Source organism: Pezoporus flaviventris, unplaced genomic scaffold (assembly GCF_033815535.1).
Source record: "Pezoporus flaviventris isolate CSIRO_AGI_PZ_B2104156 unplaced genomic scaffold, CSIRO_AGI_Pfla_v1 ptg000013l, whole genome shotgun sequence".
In the NCBI taxonomy this organism is placed as follows: domain Eukaryota; kingdom Metazoa; phylum Chordata; class Aves; order Psittaciformes; family Psittacidae; genus Pezoporus; species Pezoporus flaviventris.
The window spans coordinates 36,670,196-36,696,979 of NW_026892561.1; the positions used below are offsets into that span (position 1 = coordinate 36,670,196).

At 48.1% G+C, this 26,784-nt stretch overlaps 2 protein-coding genes across 10 annotated transcripts in view; both read right to left on the reverse strand.

The window, feature by feature from the left end:
• Positions 1-17,891, reverse strand: part of XXYLT1 (xyloside xylosyltransferase 1) — a 35,363-nt gene extending 17,472 nt beyond the window's left edge. The window contains exons 1-2 of the mRNA XM_061452829.1: positions 17,466-17,891; positions 10,014-10,161 (exon numbers count right to left, since the gene is read on the reverse strand). Of these exons, the coding sequence (XP_061308813.1) occupies positions 10,014-10,161; positions 17,466-17,876 (559 nt within the window). The 5' untranslated portion in view covers positions 17,877-17,891. The remainder of the gene's footprint in view (positions 1-10,013; positions 10,162-17,465) is intronic.
• A 75-nt stretch (positions 17,892-17,966) lies between these two features.
• Positions 17,967-26,784, reverse strand: part of ACAP2 (ArfGAP with coiled-coil, ankyrin repeat and PH domains 2) — a 68,576-nt gene continuing 59,758 nt past the window's right edge. For 8 of the 9 annotated variants that reach the window (XM_061452820.1, XM_061452821.1, XM_061452822.1 and 5 more), the window contains one exon: positions 17,967-22,610. In XM_061452820.1, the coding sequence (XP_061308804.1) occupies positions 22,507-22,610 (104 nt within the window). In that variant the 3' untranslated portion in view covers positions 17,967-22,506. The remainder of the gene's footprint in view (positions 22,611-26,784) is intronic. The other variant, XM_061452824.1, reaches the window with a different exon arrangement.

The window sequence follows — 26,784 nt, forward strand, 5'->3', positions numbered from 1 at the left end:
AAAAACTCATGACAAATTAGACCCACATAACACAAAGTACTTTTTCCTTCAAGCACGAACTGCAACACTGAGACAAAAAACAAGCATGGGTGACATTAAGCGCCACTTTGCGAGATGCAGCGTGCACGGATAGATTAATGGCAAAGATTATTTCTCTGCCTGGGACTGGCAAGAGGCCAGGCACTAATATTTATGATGCATCATTCTTTTTTGCCCTTCCACCAAACACTTTGTCCTGGCTGCCATGTGGGGATGGAGGAATCGTGTGCTCTCTTAGGCACAAACTGCTTGGAGGAGTCCAGCTGGAAATGTGGGAAAGGCTGAGAGTGTTCTTCTCGGCAAGGGATTTTTCTGACTTTGCCATGCTGCATATTACCCCTTGCTCCTCTACTCCTTTCAACTCTGGCTCTTTCAGCCATAGTGCATAAAGTGGAGTTATGCCGCTCAAAGCGGAGATGATCTCCATTAGCAGTGACAGCTTTATGGCACAGGCTGGCCCCATTTAAAGCTCATAATGTTTTACTGCAGCCTCATACCAGTAGCCACAGCAGGGCTGCTCTCCAGGCTTGCCTCAAACCCTCCCTCCAGCCATGTCCACAGGAGAAAGACCAGCTTCAGGGATGCGCAATCCTGCAGCAGTGTCTGCGGTGCTGAAAACCAGGAGAGAAAGGCACCACCAGTGCCTAAGCCACCCTGGGCACTGCTGCCAAAGAGAGAGAGAACCAAGGTTATCCCAAAGAGACAGCTGCCAGTTGCAGACCCCATTTGTGTAGGTGCTCCCTCCTTCCTGCAGGAGCCTCAGCCCAGCAAGGGGCACAGGCAGGCAGAGGTCACTTCCCTGTGCCTGCTGCCCAGCATCCTGTGCCAGGACCCAGCAGAGCGAGCAGGCTCCCCAGCTGTGTGCTGAGACGCCTGTCAGGTTGTATGGATGCTCTGAGTGGAACTCAGGAGCCCCTCTGCAGGGGACAGCTTCTGCAGCAAGTCTGATGGCCCTTCCCAGGAGGCACAGTGGGGACAAGGCAGTACGGGGGCAGGCCCACCCCACCAACATGTGCTGTGACCCTTAGGAACAAATTGTTCTTCTCAAGGCTGGGAAAGTGCTGGCCTCAGCTTCTTCCATACAAACCATGCCAGATCTGGGGCAGAGGCATGCCACCACTGGCAGCCACCATTGTGCTGTGGAAAAGGGAAAGGAGTGAAAATAACTTGTGTCAGGGAACAAATAGAACATTTGAGAGCTGCCATCACAACACAAAGGGCAGAAGCTGTCCAGCAAATGGTGTGGTCTTAATCATTGTTGATTGAGCAGTGGTTTAACAGCTTCAGAGTAGAAGCAGCAAGAATTGGAATCTCCTAGAGGTGGTATAGCCCTCCAGCCCATTGACAAGTTCTGTTCCCTCCTCAGAGTACAAAATCTGCCAGCAGCTGGTCTGGCAGCAGACACACTGCAGGTGACAGTGGAATGGCAGGAGGGGACAGGCCACCACCCTGCCAGCCTGTTCTGTGCCCAAATCTCACACACACTCCTGAGGCAACTGCTTGTCACCAGTGCTGGTAGTGATTTTGCCCTGCTTCCACCATCCTCTTCACCAGCGTCTCCATCTATTTCAACAAACCTGGTTTTGAGGACCTAAGCACCCTGATACACCATGTTAATGAGGACACACTCCCTGAACATAGAATTATTTAGGCTGAAAAAGACCTTTAAGATAGAGTCAAAACGTTAACCTGGCATTTGGCATGTATCTTGTGCTTTTCCTGCATCACAGCAGCGACATCTGGGGCCAGAGCCTGGCACCCTGTGCCCATAAGAGCAGAAGAGGTGAGATCAAGGGGGACACCGCTGGGACTGCCAGCCTCGCGTACTGTGGACCTCCCCCTGCAGAACCACAGCAGTGAGCTCTGCAGCACAAGGAGGCAGGAGCCCCTCCACCCTTCTGGAGATGGCACAAGGGGCAATGACCTCGATGGGAAGGTACAGACAGCTGCCGATGTGGAGGGGCTCAGAGACTCTTCTGCAGGGACAGCAGTAGGTGAGACGGCTGCGTGACACGGCACAGTGAAGGGACAGGAGTGTCCCCTGCTGGCTGCAGCTCTGGGTGTCGTGGGGCTGCTGCAGGGGTCTTGGAGGGGCCAGGGGGTGGCTGTGCATTTTGCCACTTGATTTGAACTGTTGGAAGGAAGACGGCTGGGTGGACCAGGCTCTCCAAGCTGGGGTCAGCAGGATTGGAGAGCTCAGGTCCAATGGTCTGCAAATGCTGGGCATACCTGCACAGCTTCCCCTCCATTGCTTTGTGTTTATCTCTGACTACCTGACTTTGGCCAGGTTTTGTAGCTGTCCGCATCACAACAGGGCTAGATTCCAAGGAAAGCAGGAGGTGTGAAGGCCTAGTAGCCACTTTTGGATCACTGCCTTGGGCAATAAAGCTCTCGGATCAGGGTGGCAGCAGCCCCTGCTCCAGCGGGCAGCGTACAGACCAGCAGCAACTCAGGGCACTAAAAAGCTGCCCATGCTGGCTGCGAAACCAGGATCCTCTGCCCGCAAGAGAGACGCGTGGCCAAGAAAAACACTGCTCCCACGGCCAGCACCAGGACTGGGCATGGGCGCGGGGGGTAGGGGTGGGTGACAGGGTCTGGAGGGTCCCTGTGCAACCAAGGTGGTGCTGCTCAGCAGCAGCAGCAGCCAGCCACCCTGAAAAGCCTCTGGTGTAGCGGGGAGCGGAGCATGAGTGGAGATGCAGTCCTGGGCGGATATGCCTGCACCCCAAGCAGCCTACTGTGGATACACACAGCTTATTTACACAAACACGCTGGGTTCTCCATACTGCCCTTCCTTAGAGGCTCCCTGTGCTTGCCTCACCAACCCCAGCGATGCCAGCTGCCCCTGGCCGTTCTCCCTCCTGCTGTCAGCAGGGCTGTGAGCAGCTTCCTCTCTGGCCATGTGCTCCCCCTGCAAGGTCTTATTTTCTCCACAGTCTCCCTCTCTGCTTCCAAGATTAATCACTGCTGCCCTGACAGCACCAGAGAGTCTCACCCAGAGGAAGGCAGCCAAGGTAGGAGCATGCACATGTCTGCAAGCACAATTCACGCTCCACAGAGCTTGCTTCCAGCATGCTGGTGACTGGGGGGGGGGGGGAACACTGCAGTCCCCATCCCAGGGCCTGGTGCTGCTCCAGAGCGCACCCTCCCAAGAGAAGATGATCCTACAGAGCCCTGCACTGGCAGGGCAGACAGCTTGCCTTCCAGGTGCCAGCTTAAACACAGGTCCTTGCCCCTGCTGGGTGGCCAAGGGTCCCCTCTGTTCCTTGGGGCAGCCTGGCAACCTCCCTTCCCTGCAAGCAGGGCACCAGGGGAGGGCAGGCAGTGAGGGGGATGTGCCCAAGCACCCCAGTCGCTAACCAGGTTTCTGCAGCAGTGATGAGGCACCCAGCAGAGCAGAGAAGTGCTGCTGCACAGCAATCCCAGCCTATCCGCTAATTACAGATTTAGGCTGCCTGCCAGAGACAGATGACAAATCATCACTGCCACCCACAATGGGCAGCACCCAGCTGAACTCGGGGTCTGGTGCAGCAGCAATGATCCTGGGTACCAACAGCAGCATCGCCCCGCTTGCCTTGCTCCACATCCCGTAGCCGTCTCCAGAGGGACGGGAAAGAATCGGCAGGAGATGGATGTACTTTGTTCCAGGAAATTATTTTTTCCTGTGCATCCTAGTGTCTCCTTGTAATCCATCAAGGTTTGAGGGACTAATATTTAACAGTGCTCAACACCTCAGTTCTTAACCAGACTCCAAGGCAGCGACACCACTGAGCATGTGACAGCTTTCAGGATGGAGCTGAAGGTGTTGCTTGCTATGTATTTAACATACACTGCTGCTGGGGGGAGAGTGTGAAGACACTTTTTGGAGCTGCAGGAAGAGCAGCAGGAAACCTTCTAATCAGAAAAAATAAGGTTTAATTCCAGATTGCCATAAATTACAAGGCAATGTGGATGGAAAGCTGTGAAGTATCGGATGGATGAGACTGAAAGGGAAACCAAAAAGAGATACAGCAAAATAAATGTATTAAGGTAGATGAGCTCACATCCCGATTAACTGCACGTGGTGGTGGAAGGGGCTGCAGGCAGATTTTTCTTTGCCTTTTCCTGCTAAGCATTAATGAGCTACGCCAGCAGGGAGCAAGGCCATGGGGAGCGCGGCCCCAGAATCAATGCTGGGTGACCCCCAGCAGCTTCACCCTTTAGTGCTAGGGGAGTGGGGCTGGCTGAGGAGGGAGGGGCACAGTACCCACCGAAGCACCAGGTCCCAAGACCCTGACGCTCCACATGGAGGGGGGAGTAGCCACACGCGCCTGCCCCCATCTGACAGATCTAGGGCATCCAAAAAGTAACCGATGGTGACACTGCAGCGAGGGGTGGAACGATGAGGAGTGACACCACCCCCACGGGCTGCGGGTTGCACTGGCCCTTAGCAGCAACAGTGCTGCAGGAAAGGGGCTTCTGCCATGCTGAAGCACCCAGGGGGCTGCCAGGCACCTGCCAAGCACCATCTGCAGCCCTTCCTGAGGGGCTCTCCTGCCAGGAGAGACCCGTCCTGCAGGCAGCTGAATGGGGTTATCGTCTCAGTTTGGCAGGTGAGAACCCCCATACAAGGCAACAGCCTCCGGGGCCTTTACCTGGGGTGAACTTATTTAGAGGTTTGCTGTTGCCTGCTCCCAAAAAGAACCACGAAAATAACTCCCCTGGCACAACAGGCTTGCCCCAGCAAGGAACAATGGCTGGCACCACCCTCCCTGTTGCTCGCAAATCCATCACTCCAGCCTCTTCTCATCACAGGATCTGACGTGAGTGCGAGCAGCCCAGAGACACACTGGGGAAGGAATCTGGCAGCTGTGGCTGCGGTGTGAAGCAGGCAGGGAGGTTATGAGAGCACAGCAGAAACCATTAACACCTCCTCCATCTCCATAACGATGGGAACAATTTTGCCAGAAAATAAGCCCTTCAGCTACTGCAGCATCCTGTGGGAACTGCGGCTTGCAAGGATGTGGCTCTGGTGCCAACTCCCATGGCTCTACCACAGACTCCCATTTTCTGTGTCTCTTCACAACATCTCCACTTTGATGATGTGTGATCAGGCCTGGAGCATCTGGGACACAGGCACTCTCCTCCTAGCACTCTTCCAACCTGCTGCATTTCCGCATACCCCCAACATGGTGGGGCTCAGCAGGGACAGCAATGTTCAGCCAGCAGGAAAGGATTAGGAGTGATGCACTCAAAACGCTCATTTATTATAGTGTAAGCCACTGAGTTTTGTGGGTAGCTGCACCATGCACCAGTAATTGCTCTACAGCGGACAGGAGGAAGAAGAAGAGGTGATGCTTCCCCATCTCCCTCTGCCAGGCTCCACTTTACAGACCTCTGATGCACATTTCCTTGTTCACTGTGTGACACAGGATTAGTGCACCATAACCCACTGCACACAGGTGCTGTTGAGGGGAAACATCACATGTAGTCACCTGGTACCCTGTGGGCAAACAGAGCCCAGCGTAGGCAATCCTATATTACAGATCCAAATGTTTCAGCTGCAATAGCAAACCCTCACAGGCAAGGACTTACAAATGCAGCAATGTTTTCAGGATGCTGCATGCCTGCTTTCACAGAGGGTACTAGCAGAAGACAGTTACTTGCCAAGGCATTGTACCAGCAAACAGACTATTTTCCTGACACCTTTCTGCTTAACCCATTCCCCTAGCTCCCAGGCTCTCCACCTCTATGGCCAGCAGCAGAAGTGCTCCAGGTGCCCAGCCCCTGAGAAGGCAGAGCTCAGCTCAGCACTTGCTCTAACATGTCCCCTCCCTGGCCTTTGCCCTTCCTCCAGCTCCGCGTAAAGGCGTAAACCGATGCTCACAGAGGCCGCTGTCTCCAGGCCAGGACTCCAGAGTAGGCAAAGGCTGATAGCAGTTTTGTGAGAGATCAAGCCAGAGCCAGCAGCTGGAGTCTGCTGCAAGCAGCATCAAACCCCAAGCAGCCTGAGGCTTGGTCATTAACAGGCAGCTTTGACAAACATCCTTATAATCTGGTCTATGCTTCATAATCAGTGCAGACATTGATAATGAGCTGCAGGAATTGCCCCATTCAGAGCCTGAGCCCAGGGAGACTGCTGGACATCCCATTTGATCCTGCTGTGTCACAGATGGTAAGTCTGGACACCCACTGTGAAGCCAACGGCACAGCTCCCTGCTGGCAGCCATAAATTTCAGCAACACATAATGATCAGTCGCTCCTCATCTTCATTTAGTCAAACGGAAACATAGCCACTTCTTCCACCCAGCTCCTACTGCTCTTATCCATCACCTCTCATGAGCACTGCAACCAGTGGTCCTAATAATTTAGTCATATGTCACCTCACCAATGTCAATAGTGATAATTAGTCCAGTATTTCCTCACCAAATGTTTTCTCCCAAATATTTTTCAATACATCCGCTTTCTCACCCAGATTCCTAACAACAGAATAAACCAGATGAGGAATTGTCTCTCTTCCCCATCTCGGTCCCATGCTTTCAAAGTATTTAAAACAGGCTGAGCGTGAAACAGCATTTGCCTCTCTCCCTAGATGTTAGCTAGACACCTTCTGATGGCTCTCGCCATGTGCTCTTGGACCCTTCAAGCACACAAGTCATCTCTGGGATGAAACAGACATCAAAGCACAAGAGAGGCTGGGCACGAGGCGGAATCATCCTGTTGAGCTCCTTTCCGGGAGATCTCCAGAACTAACTTTATACATATGCTTGTAAGAGATCCCATTAGCAGAATTAAACGTTGCACTCACACCCCTCCTGCTCTGCACTCTTCCCTCCACTGCCCATGTGAAGGCATTAGGCTGAGCCACATTAGCCCAAGCAGGGGGCCACTCCTGCTGGCACTCTCTCTCCTTGACATGTCCATAAGGAGGGTGATAAAAAGCTTGCCAGGTCCTCTAAAGTTACATGACTAAAAAGACAAGTAATTAGAGGGATCGAAGCCAGTTTGGAAGTGAGAGTTCACTTCTGGATGGGCATACTGGAAAGGAAAGTGAAAACGTTTGAGTTCTTGTCCTCCTTCCTTCTCCTAGCACGGCTCTGAAAGTCCCCAGAGCATTTCATGCTGGCATCATCCTCATCCTGGCAGCTCCTCCAAAGCTTGAACCCTGCTCGTCCCTCTCCCTGTGTAAATTTCCCATCACTTCTCCCTTGCAGAACCATTGTGATGCATGAAGCCTTCTCCTCCAGCTCCTCAGGCCTGGCCACACCACATTAAAACAGGATTTATGAGCCTCAAGCAGACAAGAGTTATGCAGTCTGCACTTCTGCACGCTGCATACCAAGTCCCCAGCTGGTTTAAATCAGATTAACTCCACTGATGTAAGACATTTAAGGCAAGAGCATTCCATGATTTACACCAGCCAAGAAGCTGTTACATTATAGTTTGGCAGCTGCAGGTTTTAGATCTGAAATTTTTCGGGCGAGGATCCCAAACAACAGTGAAAGACAGCAGCTGAGTGGCAAAACCCATTTATCCTCAGTGCAATATGCTCGCAGCCAGCACGTGTTCCACAAAAGTCCTTAGAAAAAAAAAAAGAAAACTAACCCTGGTGTTCCGTTTCTGGTCTGCAAAGTCAGTGCCTGTCACAACTCCAAGGCTCCGCACAAATCCCTAAGTCATGATACCACGGAAATGGCTCTCTTTAAAAAATGATAAATCTGGGACACTAAAGCCAGGCAACTTTAATGCAAAGGTTGCCAGCTATAGACTGATTAATACAAATGCAAACAAACACACAAGAGAGTTTAATATTCAAATCAGGGCCTTCATTTCTGATGGAGGATGATTAAGCTTCCAATCAAATCTGGCTCCCACAAAGGAATGGTGCTAACAGCATGGAGCCAGATATACCTGCAGAAGCGCACAAGAAGATGCAGCATTCAGGGCAGGAGAAATGGCACAGAAACGTACCAGGAAACTGCTTGAAAAGGAGGGTTTGGTTCTTTCTCTTCCAACTCAGCAAAGTGGCTTCTTTACGCCAGCAGAGGCTGTTCAGGGCCAGGAGAGTGGCAGGAGCTCAGTGCCCTTCCCACGCTGCCTGCAGCCTGCAAGCGGGCAGCAGAGCTGCAGCCTGTCCTGCTGCCTCCCATCTGGTGCTGGCTACGCAGGGAAGAGGCCAGGGAGCCCCACCAGCTCCATAAATCACCAGGCACCCAGTGCAGCAAACCTGACTGCCCTTGCAAAGGAAATATAAATCAGCTTTACTAGCAGCTTCTGAAACAAAACCTAAGCTCCTTTGACTATAAAAATGCCTCTTTAAACATTGTGTGCCCCGAACAGGCCATTGAAAGCCCATCAGGCCAAGGGAGAGCAACAGGCTTTCCAAAAGATGAGGCAACTTGCAGATTGACAAACCGAGAAAAAGCACTTCAGACTGAGCTGGTTCTTGCTGGCAGGCAGCACGACACGGATATCTTTAGCACATAGTAAAGACAGGGCAGGGAACAGTGAGGAGTGAATTAGTCGGCATTAATGCCATCATTTGTATTCAGCCTACTTCAAGGCACCCAAAATGCAGACATCATCAGACACAAAATAACCTACCCAAGTCTAACGGAGAGTAAAGTACAGCACATTTGCTGGAGCCCACTGAGCTATCATCAGTAGGGGCTGGACTGGACCCTCAGGGCCACCTCGCTGCACAGGCTACCTCCCTGCCTGCTCTTCCTTAATGCCTGCCTGCACAACTTAAACACCACTGCCCCATGGTTTCATAAGCTAGCATGGGATGGTTGTACCAGGAGGACAAGGGTTAAGTTCAGAGGAAGCCTCACAAACCAGTGCAGAGGCAGGAGCTACTGGGCAGAGCCAAACTGAGACAGACACAGCTCAGCAGGGGCACAAGGGAGTCACACACTCCACTCATATCTCAGCAAAAGCAAGACTGTGCCTGAGATCCATGGTAGGACTTCTGCAGGGAATATTATGGCTGGGCAGAGGCTACAGATGCAGAGGAAGCTGCTGATGCCAGTGGTGCTAGCCATGGGAACACCTATTTCAGCAACACACGTGGAAATGAGCCACCACCATGTACCATCCACAAACAGCTTTGAGAGGCTGGTCACCTCCTGGGGTGGGCGCATGGCCAGGCAGGACCCCAGGGCTCCCTGCTGCCACTGCCACCTGCGCCCTGCTGCAGCACAGGAAGGGCACCTGGCTAGCCTAGGAGGAGATGCTACCATCACTGGTGTGTCAGGCCAGCAAGGCAGCCAGCTGCGAGAAAACAGGGACCAGTTCCAGGAAGCAACAGGCAGGTCTGGGGGAGCTCAGGGAATGGTGTGAAGTCCAGGAATGAAACACCCTCTTTGTGTGACTGGTACAAGGCTAGAGACTATGCTGGTCCCAGAAGAAGCACCAGCGGTACAGCTGGGAAAGGAAAATATGGCATCAACTGAGCCAAGCCTCTGCTGCCAGCTGCCTTGTTTTCCTGTGATTTATTGTAGTTTCCACACTCAAAAACAGGCACAATAAGGAAACTTAAGCGATCAGAGGCTGCTAATCAGCAAAGCTTTCCAAGAGCTCACCAAAGCCAAGGGGAAAGGCTCAACAACCACTCTCTGCTGATGTCACACAACAGGCATGTGGCACCTCTTTCTGCTGACACCCCAAGGGGAAATGGGGCTGTAAACACACAAGAGCAAGCATGCTTGCTCCTGTCTCACCTCCCCTACCATCTCAGGCTGCAACACCAGGGCTAGCTGCCGTGTGGCACAGATAACCTCCTGCTACTCACACCAATGGAGTCCTGGATGTGGGCAGTCTTGGACTGAAGGGCCTGTTACTCTGCAAGAAAGGAGCAGAACCCCAGGAGCCCATCCCCAAAGTTTATTAACTTTCCTTGCATTTCAAATAGCACTGGATAACATCTCCATGCAGAACAAAAGGAGAGGCTTGTTTCCAGAAGCAGCTGCTGCTGCATCTCAGAAGTGCCTTACCTTTGGGCATGATGCGATGCATTGCCACCGACAAGAAGAAGATGGAGTCACTGTAGTAGGTCCCTGATCCAGCGCTGAAGTGCTTCTGCATGGCTTCAACGATTGGAAACAGCTTTTCTGTCAGTTCATTCACATCATGGACAATTACCTGGGAAAGACACCAGAAACACCACTGAGCTGCTGCTTCTAGGGATGGGCCCAGCTCTGCAGCCTTTGCTCAGCCTGCACCAGCACGGGCAAGGGGGCAGGCTGTTAAAGCACAAATACAGCTGGTGGCACTGCAGCTGCACAAAGGGGTCTGACTGCCCCAGTCCCTGCATGTTCCCCACGACAGCCAGCCAAGTGCAAGAGGGGAAAGAGGGAAGGATTTTTACAGCCATTTCATAACTGTGAGATGGGTAGAGGCTTGAATCCACTGACACAATTAAGCGTGTTCAATGTCTTGTGGTTTTTTCTGGTCTGTTCCCACTGCCTACTGCAGCCACATATCTGGTCTTCCATATGGAGTCTATCAGAAGAGGCGGCAGTTTGCTCCAGGCTCTGGCATCCTGCTGTTCTGAAGCAAGCCAGACCATGTCACTTACCCTGAGGAGCAAGACTTGCTCCCTGCTCCAGAGGCAGGCTGTGACAAGGATGTAGCCCGGATTTCCTGAACCTCACCCCAGCATGGAGGCAAGCTTTGCAGCATGTCCCGCTGCAGCTGGAGGGGGAAAGGAAGGATGGGACACAGCACGCCGAGAAAAATCCAAGCACCAGGAGTTACAGCAGAGCTGAGAAACTTCTCTAAATGGATCTCAGCCCACTTGTGCTGGGGCTTTTGCTCAGCCCTGCTGGAGCCCATGGACCAGCACCAGCCCTGGCATGCCTGTGCAGGTTGTGGATATAGGCCACAAACAGGAGCAATTGCAAATGTACCCTTGTCAGCTACTGAAATGTTACAAGCTTAGAATTAATTTTGGTCAAAGTCCAATGAACAGGAACTCTGATGCAGGCTGATGCTCGTTATGCACACAGAAGGACACAGGTCACTGAATCACATAAGACAACCAGAGGGATTGTCAGGGTAATTAAGAGGGACACGACCCCGGGGCGGATAAGGGGGAGTGCAGGAACTCAAATACGGAGGTTGCGCTGCCTTCTCCAGGCCAGGGAAAGCAGGAAGAGTCCTGCAGGAACTGAAGGCCAGCAAGGACACAACTTTGAAGCAGTACTTGAATTTCAGAAAGGGGAGACTATACCTCCTGTCTGAGGGATATCGAGGCACTGCCCCAAGCTGGCCCTGCCTTCAGGGGCCATGATCTCCATAGGTCACTTCCAAACTAAACTATTCAATGATTCTATGGTTTCACTCCTTTTCCCTAAAAATTTAACTCCTTAAGAGAAAGGAGCCCTGCATTATACACTTAAACACGCAGGTCTGTAATGCATGTAAGGCATTTGCCTTAAAAAAAACAATCAAACCAACAATTGAACCAAATCAAGTGCTTCAGAGGAAAAGATAGTTCTGAGCTGAGGCAATGACCATCCTCTTTATGGGATGCACCAGGGGCTGCTGTGATGTTCAGCAAGGCTTGCACAGAGATGGAGGCAGCAAGAAGTCTCTACCTTCTTGTCCCCCTGCCCTTCTTGCGGAAAATGTTACCCATACAAAAGCACTTTCACATTAGAGCAGAGCTCACTGGAGGCAGGAAGCCGCTCATGGGACCCGCCGTATGCCAAACACGGCAAGGTGGTGGACCCGTCCTGACCATCTGCACAATGACAAAGTTCATGGTGGGGTACATACAGCCCTCATGGCCCCTGCCCTGGGGAGAGCACCCCAAACACCCATCACCACCCGGGCACTTGCGCAGGCTCCGTGGCCAGGGCGTCCCTCAGTGGGATGGCCACGCTGCCGGCATCCTGGCTGCTGGGCCTGGGGCCAAGCGCCTGCAGGAGGAAAAACACAGAACACCATGTACCAGGAAAATGCATCGGAGAGCTCATCAGCAGCCACACCTGGCTTTGGACAGCACAGTATATTCCCCAAGACACAACAGGAGAAGAAACACTGTTACCGGTAACATTACAGCAGCCGTGACAAGCTGTGCGCCTGCATCACCATTACAGTTAGCACCAGCAGCACTGCAGGAACAGGCAGCAGAGCAGCTCAGCAGCATCAAGCACTGCTGCCAGCAGCGATCCCAGGTGACCAAATACAGCAAAACACCACCACTGCCCAGGGGCAGAGGCACTTGCCTATGCACGGAGCTGAGCACCGCCAGCACCTCCACCACTGGGATGCACAATGCTCTGCTCCCAGCCCAGATCAGCAGAGACAGCTTCGGGGCCTGGCCAGACTGAAGAGAAGCGTGGAGGAGAAACACAGACCCGCAACCACCCTCCTGCACTCAGGAAAGGCAACCTGAGGTCTGCACAGCACACAGGAAACAGCTGAGCAGGGGGAAAACAAAGTCAAACTAATACTAGTCATCTCTAAAATAAGTAGTGCCAAGCACCAGCGGATAAAAATCATGGGAAAAATACTCCTGAAACTCCAGACACAGCATCAATCTGCCTCCCATCCCCTGCCAATGAAAACAGGAAAATTTGTGCCTTTTGCCCACCCTTTGGTTAGGCACTTCTGCAAAGCAAACTCCTGAGCAGCTGAATTTTCTTTCCGCCGCCACAGGCCAGCCTCTCCAAGACTGTGAGGGCTTCTCCTCTCCCTGCTGCTGACTTTAGCACAGCTTGTTGATCTGCTGCTAATTTTGTACTTTGTTATTTATTTGTGTAGCAGCTTTCAGTAAATCCCTGTGGCTAAATCTGACCATGTTTGCTGAGGGCATTAATGAAAGTAAGTTCTAGGGGTTTCCTCTGCAAGCAGTTTTATAAACACACGTCCCACACAAAGAAAAGACCTTTTCAATTCATTCACTAGGAAAAAACAATCCACATTTTGTTTCTCTTCAACTTTCTCTCCTTCTCACACCAGGAATCTCTTCAGCTCTCTTGTAAGAGGACAACCACAGCAGCTCAGTTACATTCACCTTAGCATCTCTTCTCACAGCACCAGACCCACAGAGGAGTCAGCATTTGGCAGCATCCTGCACAGGGCTGATCTACACAGGCCAATAGCAAGAGAAGTGAGCAGAGCAGTTAATTTTATTCTCGCATGGGAACGGAATAAATAAGCGATATGAATCAGCACAAGGAGTCAGGAGCACGCAGCCCAGAGCTGCAGGAAACGGGGCGAGTCGGGGCTCTTTGTAAGCACAGCATCGGTCACTGGGACATGTCCATGCTAGCCCCGGGCGTTTCCCACTCGCTGGGAAGCAGGAAAGGCTGCAGGATCACCCGCAACCCACGGGACAGGACATGCCCTCTGCAACTGCCAGTGGAGAAGCTCTCGTAAAAGTCCAGGCTGTCTGAGGACGAGGCACGGGCGGGAAGGCCAGGTCCGCGCTGGGCTCCGGCGTGCGGCAAGTCCTTCTTCTGGCACCGCTGCTCGCAGTGCTTTCCGGCCAACTTCCTCAGGCCGCACCGCTCTCCACTCCACACCGAGCAGCGGCGCGAGCACCACATTGCAGAGCAGGAGCTCCATCTGCCGCTCACCGCTGTCACGCTGCGCTCTCAGCTCCGCATCTGGGACACATCTGTACAGACACTGCGGGACCGGTAACGCCACGTCATGACTGCCCCAGCTCTGCCCTGTCCTAGGGCCCAATCTGCTTCACACGCCCTACTGCCGTGCACCCCAAAGCCCCTCTGCTCTCTTCCTGGCAGGCGGCAGCCGGCTGCTTCCATCTCCAGGTGATTTTGAAGGTTCCTGAACTGCCTTAGGGAAAGAGAAGAGCTGGCTCGTGACCTTATCCAAGGGTTGGGATTCAGGTCTGATTCCTGGGCTTCACTCCAACAGAGGACCCAACTAATCCCAGCTCTGTTGAGAGAGGGGACAAGGACAGCTCCAAAGGGAAAACCCAAATCACAACCTCATGAGGAAAAAGTTGAGGGATTTTATCAGTCCTGTGTTTTATCAAGCTTTGTCTCTGGGCCTGCTGTAAGAAAACAACATAAGAACCAGTAAAGTGTCCTAGGGACACCAGGTGAACCAGGAAAGAAGTCTTAGGATGGAAATGGGTTGCTACTGGAGCTATGATTCTACCTGAGCATTCAACATTTTAGTGGCACCAAAGGTCCAAGCTAGGGTGATGTTTCCTGCTGATAAAGAGGAGTAATGGGGTAGGCTACACCAAAAATAAAGACCACTGTCGCCCACTTGCCCACCAGAAACTATGCAGAGCTAGGGGCAAGGCTGTACGCTTGAGCATCAGGGAACAGTGTCTGCTCTGCACTAGGAACTCTACCCACAAACAGGTTAAGTGAATGAACTGCCTGCCAGTCACAGGCTAGCTAATGAAACCAGGGCAGAGAGAGGAAAGAAGAGTACATCCCCATGAGATCTCACCTGAGCCCTGCAGACCATACTGCTTGCTTACACCCAGCTCTGGCCCAAGACCTAATCACCAAGCTGTCAGCTAGGCTTTGCTTTGAGACCACAGCACCAAAGATGCCCACCCTGGAACAGGCACATTGCTGCAAGCCCCACCCCATGCATATTCAGCTCACAGGCCTGTGTCCCCCTGGAGACATGCTGGCAAGGCTGCCTGCAGAGGAGTAATTAGGTTTCTTAGAAGAGCAGACAGCAGTGCACCACGTGCACCAAGGGGAGTATGGGAGGGATCTGCACACCATGTCCTACTCCATGGGGATACAGTATCACAACCATAAGAGAGGGTGCCACATCCCGCATTTGCACTGCACTGCCATGAGGCAGCATGAGTCCACCCCGCTGTGACAGGCACACAGAATCACAGAATCAGCCTGGTTGGAAAAGACCTTCAAGACTACCAAGTCCAACCGTTACCCCAGCACTGCCAAACCCACCACTAAACCATGTCACTGAGGGCAAACTGATCTCCCCTCAAGATCAACCCTTACGGCTGCTCCGCATGATCTCCACTCATAGCCACCCCTCATCTGCCCCCCATAGTGGCCCACACTGCATAGCTGCTGCCACTACCCCCACCACGGTCATCCCTCACACCCCACAGCTGCCCTTGCTCCCCCCTCATAACCTTCCCTCACGATCTCCTGACTGTCCCTCACCCCTCATGGCCACCCCTCACATCCCATGGCTGCCCTTGCTCTCCCTTCATGATCTCCCCTCATGACTGCCCTTTCTCTTCCTCATGATCTTTCCTTATGGCTGCCCTTCCTTTCCCTTCATGATCTCCCCCACGACTGCCCTTCACTCCTCATGGCCATCCCTCATCTCCCCTCAGTATTTCCCATCATGACTGCCCCTCCTCCCCCCTCATCATCTTCCCTCATGGCCACCCTTCCTCTCCCCACATGATCAACCCCCACGACAAACCCTCACTCTTCATGGCCAACCCTCATCTTTCCTCACACTCTCCCCTAACGGCCATCCCTCCTCTCCCCTCACAAATTCCCTTCCTCTCCCCCTTATGCTCTTCCCTCAAAGCCACCCCTCCTTTCCCCTCATGATCTCCCCTCATGGCCAGCCCTCCTTTCCCTTCACGATCTCCTGTTACGGCTGCCCTCCCTCTTCCTCTCATGATCTCCCCTCACAACTGCCCTTCACTCCTCATGGCTACCCCTCATCTCCCCTCACAATCTCCCCTAATGGCCATCCCTCCTCTTCCCTCACGATCTCCCCTCAAAACTTCCCTTCCTCACCCCTCACGTTCTTCCCTCCTGGCTGCCCTTCCTCTCCCCGCACTATTTCCCCTCACACGACCCCTCATCTCTCATGGCCACTCCTTGTCTCCCCTCAGGATCTCTCCTCATGACTGCCCCTTCTCTCCCTCACCACCTTTCCTCATGGCTGCCCCTCCTTTCCCCTCACGATCTCCCCTCATGGCCAGCCCTCCTTTCCCTTCATAATCGCCCGTCATGACTGCCCTCCTTCTCCCCACTCATGATCTCCCCTCATCCCTGATGGCCACCCCTCATCTCCCCTCATGACCTCCTCTCATGACTGCCCTTTGCCCCTCATGGCCCTCCCCTCATGTTCAACAGTGTTTAAATTAATATTGTCCCGTTTTTGTACAACAGCCACATGTATGCATTGCAGAGCCTGTTTCCAGCTCTCCTCCCATAATGAGGATTAATCACGTGCTATCTATTGCATATACTCCCTGCCCCACTCTGTGTACTTCTGCCTCTGCCTCTTTTTGCTTCTCCCACTATACAAACCTCACCAACTTAGCTACAAGGCCAGATCACAGCAGAGCAGACTCCTCTCTGCACTTCATGCAGGTGGGTGTTCAGCACGTTCTGGACCAGGATCTGATCCTCTCTAATGCGCGCCACTGTGCACATCCCCTCCCTTGCAGACCACTGAGCACAGCCGGCACCGTGCAGGTCACCGGCTACAATATGGGACCTGACCAGGCACCAGCACTGCTAAAGTACTGTTTCAAGTAAAAGCAGAGGTGGGATTGTTTACCAACGACAAACAATCTAATATGAACAACACAGTTTACATCTCCAGTTACATCTCAGGAGAGTTCGGCTAATATTAAATATCTGAGAGATGAGAAATTAAAAGTTACAGCAGAAGTAGAGGGCACTTCCAAGCAATACTCCACAGCAGCACCTCAGGACACGAGTCAAGTTACCCGAGTCTCTGAACTTAATGCTTCTCCAGCTTTCAGACACTTGTTTAATGTGAAAGAAAACTTCACTTTGCATGGACTGCACCAACTACATTTTTGGGAGGTAGAACCGTATCTCTGGGAGGTGGCAGGATGGAAATCCTCCAGCCTTTGCAGGCTCTCCATTCCTTTTATTGAGAGCCTCTAGCAGCGGGGCGAAGGCCTTTTCTGAACACAGTCCCACAGAACCACTTGGGAAGCCATACACACAAGCCTATGTGGTGTTTCTCCCGAGGGGCTGAAGACAGGGTCTCTGAAAGAGAAACTGCGTTTCTCATAGCCACTGCTGTCCTTCAGCACAAGTAGTTTACTAGAGATGCTCCCAGGTCATGCAGCTAGCCGGTCCTGGGTAAGAGAACCCCGGACAGGGGAGAATCCCCCACTAGGACACCTCTGTGCGAGGAGCGGCAGCGAGTGCAAGGTCTCCGCTCACACAGAACAACAAGCCCTCCAAAGGCTTCCCTGGGGAGGGCACTGGGGAGAGCCGCAGCCGTCCCCAGTACAGACGGGAAGCAAACACCCTCTGTGGGAGCTGGAGCAAGCACTGTCAGTGAGAAAGTTTCTCTGTGGGGAGCTGCTAGAGTGCTGCTCCCTTCGCCTAACAGGAGCACCAACGCTGCTGGGAGCCCCCTCACGATGACTTCTAGCAGAAAGGCGGCTCAGCCAAAGCCCGCATTGAGGCATCCCAGCGGTCCGCGACCGCGCCCCCCCGTCCGCCTTCGCCCCGCACCTGGTGCCGGAAGGCGGCGCCGCGCAGGTCCCGCAGCAGCCCGAGGCCGATGTCGCGGCTGGGGCCGTCGGTGACGAGGTGAATGTGCAGCGCGTCCCCGCCGCCCAGCCGGCCGTGCCGCAGCAGCGACCGCAGCGCCGCCTGCCCCTTGGCGCGCAGCGCGGGGCTCCGCTCCGCCTTGGTGAACATCATGAGGAGGTGCAGCTCGCGGGCCGCAGCCTCGCCGCTGCGCTGCGGGTGCCGGTGCGCCGGCGCGGGCGGCGTGGCGCGCAGGCGGCGGGTGGCGCTGGAGAAGGTCTCGCCGCCGCCGCCCAGGTAGTAGAAGGCGCAGACGGCCAGAGCGGCCGCCGCAGCCAGCGCGCACGGCTGCCAGCGGGCCCAGCCGCGCGCAGCGCCGGACAGCGCCGCCATCACGGGGCGGGGCCGCGGCGGCGGGACACGGCCCCTCCCGGTCCGATCCCGCCCCTCTGGTCCGACACCGCCACCCCGGTCAGAGGCCGGTCACAGCATACAAAGGTTTAATCGAGTCCGGTATTTACAGTCGTTACAGGATGTACAGTCGAGTGGCTACAAAGGTAATAAATGCGTCTGCTCTCATTTACAACGACCGGCTACAGAAAACTACATTCAAGTTTTAAATACAAAGTCTACAGCCTGACTGAATGGTTGTAAGTTCTTTACAGCTGCGCCTTAAAGGGGAGGAGTGCATAGGAGACCACAAGCATTTTCCTGCTGGAATGCTTAAAAACCAAGTACAGAGGGACACGTGGATAAAGGGGAAAAAAATAAAAATCATTCTTTCACACAGAGCAACCTCTCCACTAAAGGAAACGATTTCTCAATGATTTCTATCAAAACATGGAAAATCTGACACTGTAACAGAAAAGGGAGTGGGGGTTTTTATCCTCCTCTGTCATCTCCTTCCATGGGAAGAGAAACAAGAAAATACTGTATGCAGAAAGGTAAAGCAAGCACATGAAAGGGGCTAACACACAGTGGTATATTCATCCTTTTCCCCAGTATTGCCTTGCTGGAGCTGTCCCTGTTTTAAAAATGTGTTTCTGTGTGAGCAAGACCTTGATGGTTCTCAAGCTTCACAAACAAGTGGCATGAACTCTAATTTGGGAAAAGGCATCCACCTGTGAATGGGCAGAGGGCAGTTTGCAGAATTGACTCTCAAAGTACTTTCAGTGTATTAAGTAATCAGAAAAATGTCCTTTTGACAGTGTAAAAATATGACATCCGTAGAACTTGTACATCATTTGTAACTTTCAAACGGTCCTTTTGCACATATTGTGTCACTTGAGATTTTCATGATGAAGAAGCAGAGTTAACATCCACACTTCAAAACAGATGGCTGCAGAAAAGCACCAAAGTAGTGGGAAACAGCATAGCCAACCCTACCCTTAAGTCTAGTTCTCCTCCTTTTTTTTCGTCAGTGCTACAAAGTTTTTGCTCCATCCAGGAAAACTCTCATAATTTGGACAACATTTGCGTACTGACGGCATACTGCAAAACAGGAGAAACTTCCTCTTGTATGGGGGTTTGCTGACAGTGATTGAAAGGTCTGGCTGCATTTTCTAGGACTGTTTCAGCTCAGTATAAAAACAGGTAAAACATAAAACCCCAAAGTGAAAAATGCAGTATTCATACAGGTCCTTTAATGCACCGACAGTAAAAGCCACAGAAGGTACAATGCTGCTGAAACCAGGGGGAAGACTGCCACCGATTTCAGTGACTTCTTGGATTAGGTCCCAATTGCTAAGGAGATGGAAGTCCACAATGTGCTAATGAACAACCAAAACAGGTGTTCAGACTGCGATAGCTGTAGCTTGTGGAAGCAAAGACAGAATTCTACAATTTAACACCTTCACCCAACTTTATAGGAACAAATTCCATGTCTAATATACTTCAGTGGCGTAATTCAGTATGATAAGTGTACTGTACCGGCATTAACATAAAATATGAAACCTTATGAACAATGAAAAGAATGCAGACCACTAAGGAGATGCCACAGACATCAACATGCAACAAAAGTAAATTACACCTCTGAAATCAAGGTGCATTAGGATATATGTTGAGCTCATGGACTTCTGTCTTTCCAGGAGACTTTTGGGACACATGATCTAACGCTGGCTGGAAAAATATATATAAAGAAAAATAAATCATCTTTCAATGGACTATCTAGTAAATCACTAAAAATCCATGTGAAAGCTGATTTTAAACTGTGTCATGCATCTACTGCTCTGTATCTCACCAATTATAACCTACTGTATTTCATACCTACATAGAAAAATGAACTGGAATTGAAGCTTTTTAATATCAGGTACAGAGCAGATGATAACCCACAAAAGAGCCTGTCTACTATTCTAGTTATACTCAGATTTATATTGTAATAAAAATGGAAGTTTCCTAATGTTACTGAGTAAAAGATTAACACTTGAGAACTTGATATGGAATCCAGATCTTCAGCGCCCTGGTGATAATCATACTTTGTACTATTATTGGGGGTTAAGTCCTGTGAGTTAGAGAGGCTTCAGAGCACTGAGCTGTCCCATGTCTCGTAGGACTAAGCCCTCAATACATTTCATGTAACTTAATAGCATTTTCGTTGATGAGCAACGTACTAACATGTATTGAACCTGATCTGGGAAAAAAAAAAATAAAAAGCTTTAACTAAATGCAAGTAGGACATCCTAGCGTTCCTGTAAGGATTGGGGAACAAGGCTGCAGGATCAGAAGTGACACACATACTCTCTGAACCATTAAAACTCCGGAGCTCCTGACAAGAAGTAATACAACCTGTGGGTCAGGTATGTTAGTAGTCCTTTGGCATAAATAGACTGAAACTGCTTCTCAGACAGATGGGATTTGGGAATGAAGCACACTGATCTGCAGAGCTACAGGAAAGAAACTTTTTTGTCTACAGGAAGTCATCCTGCAAAATTTGTCACAGATTTTTGCAGCCGAGAAGGAAAATACTAGTGGAAGTGTCTCAAACATTTTCCAGCAGTATCGATTGAGACAGTGATTATGCCATTAAGTTTTATGTAGCTTTACATTACAGCCAATCGCACTACATATGGCATACCTGTCATGTAGGCTTCAAAAGACAAATCTGTAGAAAAAACTATGTGTAAAGTGTATACTATACATAGTTACATTGTCCCATCTGTACACTGGGAATTTTACTTTCTCTAAGGTCTACTAAAACATCCACTGCTGCTAAATACTGCAGATTAGGAAGTATATTATCATTTCAGATAGCTATTTAACTTACTTGAAATTACTACTTACAGGTGATATTCCTAAATTTCTTATTATTCAGACTATATGGACTCTTTAAATGGGCAGATTCTGCTTTTCCTAGCACAGTAAGACCACACATGAAGCAACAAATGGCTTGTAATATTCTTCTGCTTGGAGAAAGAATCTATTGGACAATTCTAAAATGCTATTAACTTTGCAGCAATAATAATCCAGATGTGATGCATTATTATATATTTGATGCAAAATTATAAATATTTGAAGTGTCTTATTAAAATTTAACATGTCAGAAAGTTTAATTTTACCATAGGTTACAGAATTTTTGTACCCAATTTTGCTGATCTTAGCCAGCTTGGAGAAAAAAAAAAAATCATTTCCAGACTATATTTAAATAGCAGGTTAGCATAATGCCATGGCTGTTAGGATTATTAAAACTTCACATTGATGCTATGCTGCCTAAAAATTCTCTTTGAGTTGTCCACAAGGTAGACAGAGCATAAAGAATTGCATTTGCTAGTTTTGGGCTTCAGGTGATTACTATCCAGGTATTAAATAACCTGACACAAGCATGTATCTAGAGACACCATTTATGCATGCACATTTTCAGAGTGGAGCTCACTCCTGAATCAAGCAAGTTGTGTTGCTGTCCTCGGAACACAGCTGGAGACTATGTTCATCATTACTTTACAAAACGTGCAGTGAAACTCCTAGGTCTTCTTGTGCATATTTTAGTTTAGACAGATATATATACACATCTTTGCAGATTATATAAAGGATACTGCTTCCCAACATAAATGACTCATTGCCCTAAATATAGGGTGGCTGCATTACATGAGAGATTTTATATATTCAGCCTAGGGCTAGTAGTGAAGACATCAAAAAGTAACACACAGCCTTCCTAGGTTTGTTCTACACAAACTCCATTAGCTCAATATTTACTTTCATGTCTCAAATTTCAAGTCTTGATGTCAAAATACTACAAATCTCATATCATGTCCAGAGGATTAAGTTTATTTTTCATTAAAGGTTCCACATACTTAAAAGTATACTTGCTGCACAGAAAGCTTCATTTAAGAGACAAAAGGTAAATAGACTGCTCTTAAAAGTTTGGTCCTCCAGGATATATACCTATTGTGACTGACCCGCAGCCACTAGCATAAAGGCCAGCCTGGTGTAAAAGCTTCCACTGTGAAAGAGCTTGCAAAAGAGCAGGAATTACCACATCTTGTTATTAATAGCCTACCTCTAACCAGGGTCAGCATAGGAACAAGAGAATCTGTTAAGTTACAGACCCACAAACAGAAGGACAACCAAGTCAGTCGTTACCTGATTTCCCTTCCAAACAGTCCCAGAAAATGCAATCCAGACCTTCTTGTCAGAGGCACATTCTTTACAGCAACAGGGAGACAGATGACAGTAGGCAGACACTAAATAGCAAAGCTGGTCTGATCATCCTGCCATCCAGAGTCTGCAATGCACGCAGCTTTGCTCTGCTACCTTATGGTACGAACCACAGACAAGGTTTGCACTTGCTAACAGGTACTGTTTTTATACTGAGCTAGCAGGTATTCCTTTCTATAAACATTTTCTTCAGCTGCTGAGGTATACATACTGTAGAACATAAAACAACTCATACTTTCCCCCAGCTACCACAATCTAAAGCTACACTGGAATGGTCATTTTACCCAAACTATCTAACAAAATGTATAATTCATTCTGTTAAAGTAAAAAATGACTTGCACTACAAGGATCAGGTTATTTTTCTTCTTGACACTTAAGACTTCTGGGAATCTGACTGCTGGAAACGGTTTAGCTTCTCTGGATTATTTGATGCCATTTGAGAAAAGTCACGGAAAATGTCCTGATAAATTTCATCTCCTAGGTAGAAAAAGAAAAGGAAAAGAGTTTTAAATACATTTGCATTAGTTAACATCACCCACCATTACACAAATGCCCTATTGTGCTACCAATTACTGTGTAACACTTATTCATGTCTAAAGATTGCTTAAAGATGGAATGATGCTGATGTGAACTCTTTGGGACTGTTTACTTGCATGCATGTTCTGTAGAAGCAAATTAAACAAAGCCAAACTATACCTGAAAGTGTATACCTCACAGGCAGCCACACAGAGGAAAGTTCAGAGTTAGAAACGAAAAAATGAAAGCATTTTAAAGCAATGTAAAAAGAAAAATGTTTATTAGCCATTAAAGAATAAAATCCTTGCTTTTGCAAGGAGGTGCTAACCAAGATTCTCTTCAGAAAAGTTGAATTATAGCATAATTTGTAATGTAAATAAGGTTTACTTGGAAACATAGGTCAGAAGTCTTACAGACAGAACTTTCTATGAAAGAAACAAATCAGCAAGCAACAGTATATAAAAAAAAGCAATCCTAAGCATAGAAATTATTGTTCATATCTCCCTTTGGTCTATTACTTCAGCGGATATAGATTTTTACATGTATTACTGAGCATCCATTACATCTTTTAGTTTTATCTAAAAGAGTGATGATATTTTCCTTAAACATCTTTACCCTTTGTGCTTAAACACAACTCGACTACCAGGGCGTATCCCAAAATGAGGGATAGCAGCAATTTCCACCAAGCCTGTCTCCCTCCCCCTTCCTGTCTACACAGGAAAACACGTTCAGGAATGATTACTTCTTGACCCCCTGCCAACTCATTCTTTTGCCACTTTAAAATGGACATTTTTACATTCATCTGCTGCAGCATTCTGGGCCTTGAGTTCAGGTTTCATTTTAAAACATTAACCATACCCTATTGCCCTTCAAAGGAAATTAAATGCATAAAACATTTAGTCTGGTCAGGAACTATGCAGCTATCCAAATTTTACTGTCTTCCCAATGCAGATAACCACAGAGGACACAAGATCCCAGCACTACGGTTTCTTGCTGACAGCTTGATTAATAGCATAACAAAGAAATCAACCCGAAAATCTTTCTCACCATGTATTTGAACATGAAGATTTTATCTGCCCCCCCCCCCCATGACTGCAGAAGTATTATTCCAGAACTATTTTCCCCAAATGGCCATTTAAAAAATGATATTTTTGTGTTTAAAAGTTTGCACTACAGTGAAAATCTGTATTGTCTGGATTTGTCCATCTTTTAATGCACATTTCCAACAACAGAACTATTATTCTTTCAGAGATGAGATTCATTCATCTGAAAACACTTTCAGAAATGATAACTGGCCTTTCAGATATATTTAATGTGCATGGCATGCGGGTTTATATCAAACTGTAATGATACAATTCTTCCCAGACTTCAAAAGATAAAATTCATTCCATTCTGCTTTACTAGGATAAGTCAGTTCTAGTGAAATTCCCTTTTGGTTTTCAGATTTAGTTTCACGTATGTTCTAGAGATGAAGCAGGCACAGGACACGTTTTACCGTAACGGTTTCTGGTTAATACTTGCACTGGGAGATAAACGCAGAATGGAGTTGTAACATTCACCAAGAGAACAGCTATGATGAGCACAAATCATAGTTAAGCTTGTATGATAAAACCAATAATGCTTTTAATACAGCAGTGGGTTCCACTGGTGAACTAGTACTGTAGGTCAGGTTGCCATATTTGGTTCTTTAAAATTCAGTTGAAAGAAAAAACAAAAGCTATTTCTGCAAGATACACTGAGGCTCTGGTTTTAGCTCTATTACATAACAAAAATATTACATACAAAAATAGACTAAAATAAAGTGCCCCTTTAGTTTGTATGCTGCATTAAAATACTTAATACTGTAAACCTTATTATAATTATTTTAAACTCCTACTTTAAAATTGAAATCTGGAAATTCCCTTTCTAAGCAATGTTTTTTCTAAAGTGCAGATTTTATGTACAAATACACTATAACACTGCTTTACTGTGTAACACCAGAGTAACTCAAAAGGCACACATCATACATTCAAGAAAAGATAGGAAGAAAAAGTAGCATTACTAGTATCAGATAGTTAGCAGACATACTGTAGCACCAGAAGATGAGCACTCCAGTATTATACAAGAAACAGTACAATGGTGCATATGGCTTCTACCACCAAAAATGAGCTTTTTTGTGGAACAAGCTGGTTTCAGCTAGCTCCCATTCTAGGAATATTTTGGAAGACCAACTGTACCTTGCAAAGCAATATATAAACATTCTCTCAGTAGCTCCTACCAGATGGGTATATTTAAATTAGATATGTTGATGCCATTACCTACATTAGTAATTGTTCCTCAATTGCATTACTAAACTGGAGAAATAGGCAAACTCACACATTGATATTTAAACTGGAGAAATAGGCAAACTCACACATTGATATTTACCCTCATGTAGCTTCCAGCAAACATACAATTGTCTTGAAAATTCATTATTTTCATTTAGAATCATAATTTTGGAAAAGAGGGGTTCTAAAATAAGGGTGGTGCAGATAACTTAACAAGCATCTGCAGCGAAACAGACCAGCCTCCTCTATGACTACATAAAGGTATCATACCTCACAAGAGCAGAGACAGGTTTTGTGTGTACACTTACACACTGACACAACCGTTCAACAGCAGGCTAGCAGGCATTAACATTTAGGATGCTCAAATATTTGCTTCAACTTTCAGAAGAGACTTCAGCAGCAAGTAAAGAATCAAGCAGAGGAAGAGCTATGCTGTTCAAAGATACAGCAAGATCTCCTGCTGGGACACTGTGCTACAGCTTGCGGCCTGAATTTAACAATAATTCTAATGCTACCCTTCCCAACATTTTGGGCAAGCTTCACCCATTGTGGCAGCTCTACTAGCCTTCGTCAATCTCGCCTGTTCACAAGGATCAGATACCAACTGTAAAATACCTGGATAAGATTGTATCAACTGCAGTCTCTAGGTTCTACTGTAATACAAACTGATGCAAAAGTCACAACGTTTTGAGTGACAGACTTACCCAGGTTTCTATTTCCCCTACCTAATTGAAGAATTTGTCTAAAAAAACAATTTAATCAAGATGTCAGGGAAAATAGTCTCCACCACCTCCAGTTTAAACACGTTCATATTTCCATGTAAGTACTGCCTGTATTTGTTATGAATGAAACATTTTACTAAATATTTGTAATGTTTAACGACCAACTAAGGCTTTTTGTACAGACTACAGTAACACATTTTCTGGTTTATAATAATTTTGGATTTGTAACAGGTCAATTAAGTGATCTAAAATTTTAATTTATGATTTAGCACAGAGCTTTTGAACCAAAATACCTATCGCCCTTAAAACAGTGGCATCTTACTATTTGAAACTGATAGTTACTAGTTCTACCTCTTAAAATAAAAATGAGGAGACTCTAAAATACTTCAGTATTTGTTATGTTCAGCCTGTCAGTGAAGTAGTATGCATTGTATCAGAAAATAGCTCTACATTCAAAATGGCCAAACTGGCAAAAGCCTCTTTCATATACGTAGCCTGCTGCATTTTTTGAGTGTGGAATTTTTACTCATTTAGGCTCATAATCAAGGGTATACTTTTAAGTTATCTGTTGCTTTATCAAAGAAAGCATTTGGATGTCTGAGTGTCTATAGAACTTTTACTGTTTTAACCTGAATTTCCTAGAAGATCTGTTTAAATTTGATAAACATCTATTCTTAAGGAGAAACTAAATAAATTTGGTTTATTTAACAGAGTTAATCTGGAATATCAACATGACACTCAGCGTTGCCCCTTGAGTATATTCCAGCCCCGATCTGATAACAGGCATAAGCACACACAGTCCTTGTGAATCGATAAGAAATACATAAGGGCTTTATAGGGGTGAGCCAAGAGTACTGAGCATTCAACCTTAAAAATAAGGCTTTCCTTTCGCTACTGCCAGGTACAGCAGCATGTTTTTAGCTGTCTAACTTAACAAAAAGTGTGCTTTCATTACTGACATTTGTAGGAGATGAAATTACATTCCTATGGAAGCATACCATAACAGAAGAAATGGTTTGCATAAATATCGCATCAGAACATAGTGTAAATTGGGACTGAGTGCCTGAGAATACAGTTTGTTTAATTAAATAGTTTGTTACTTTCTTG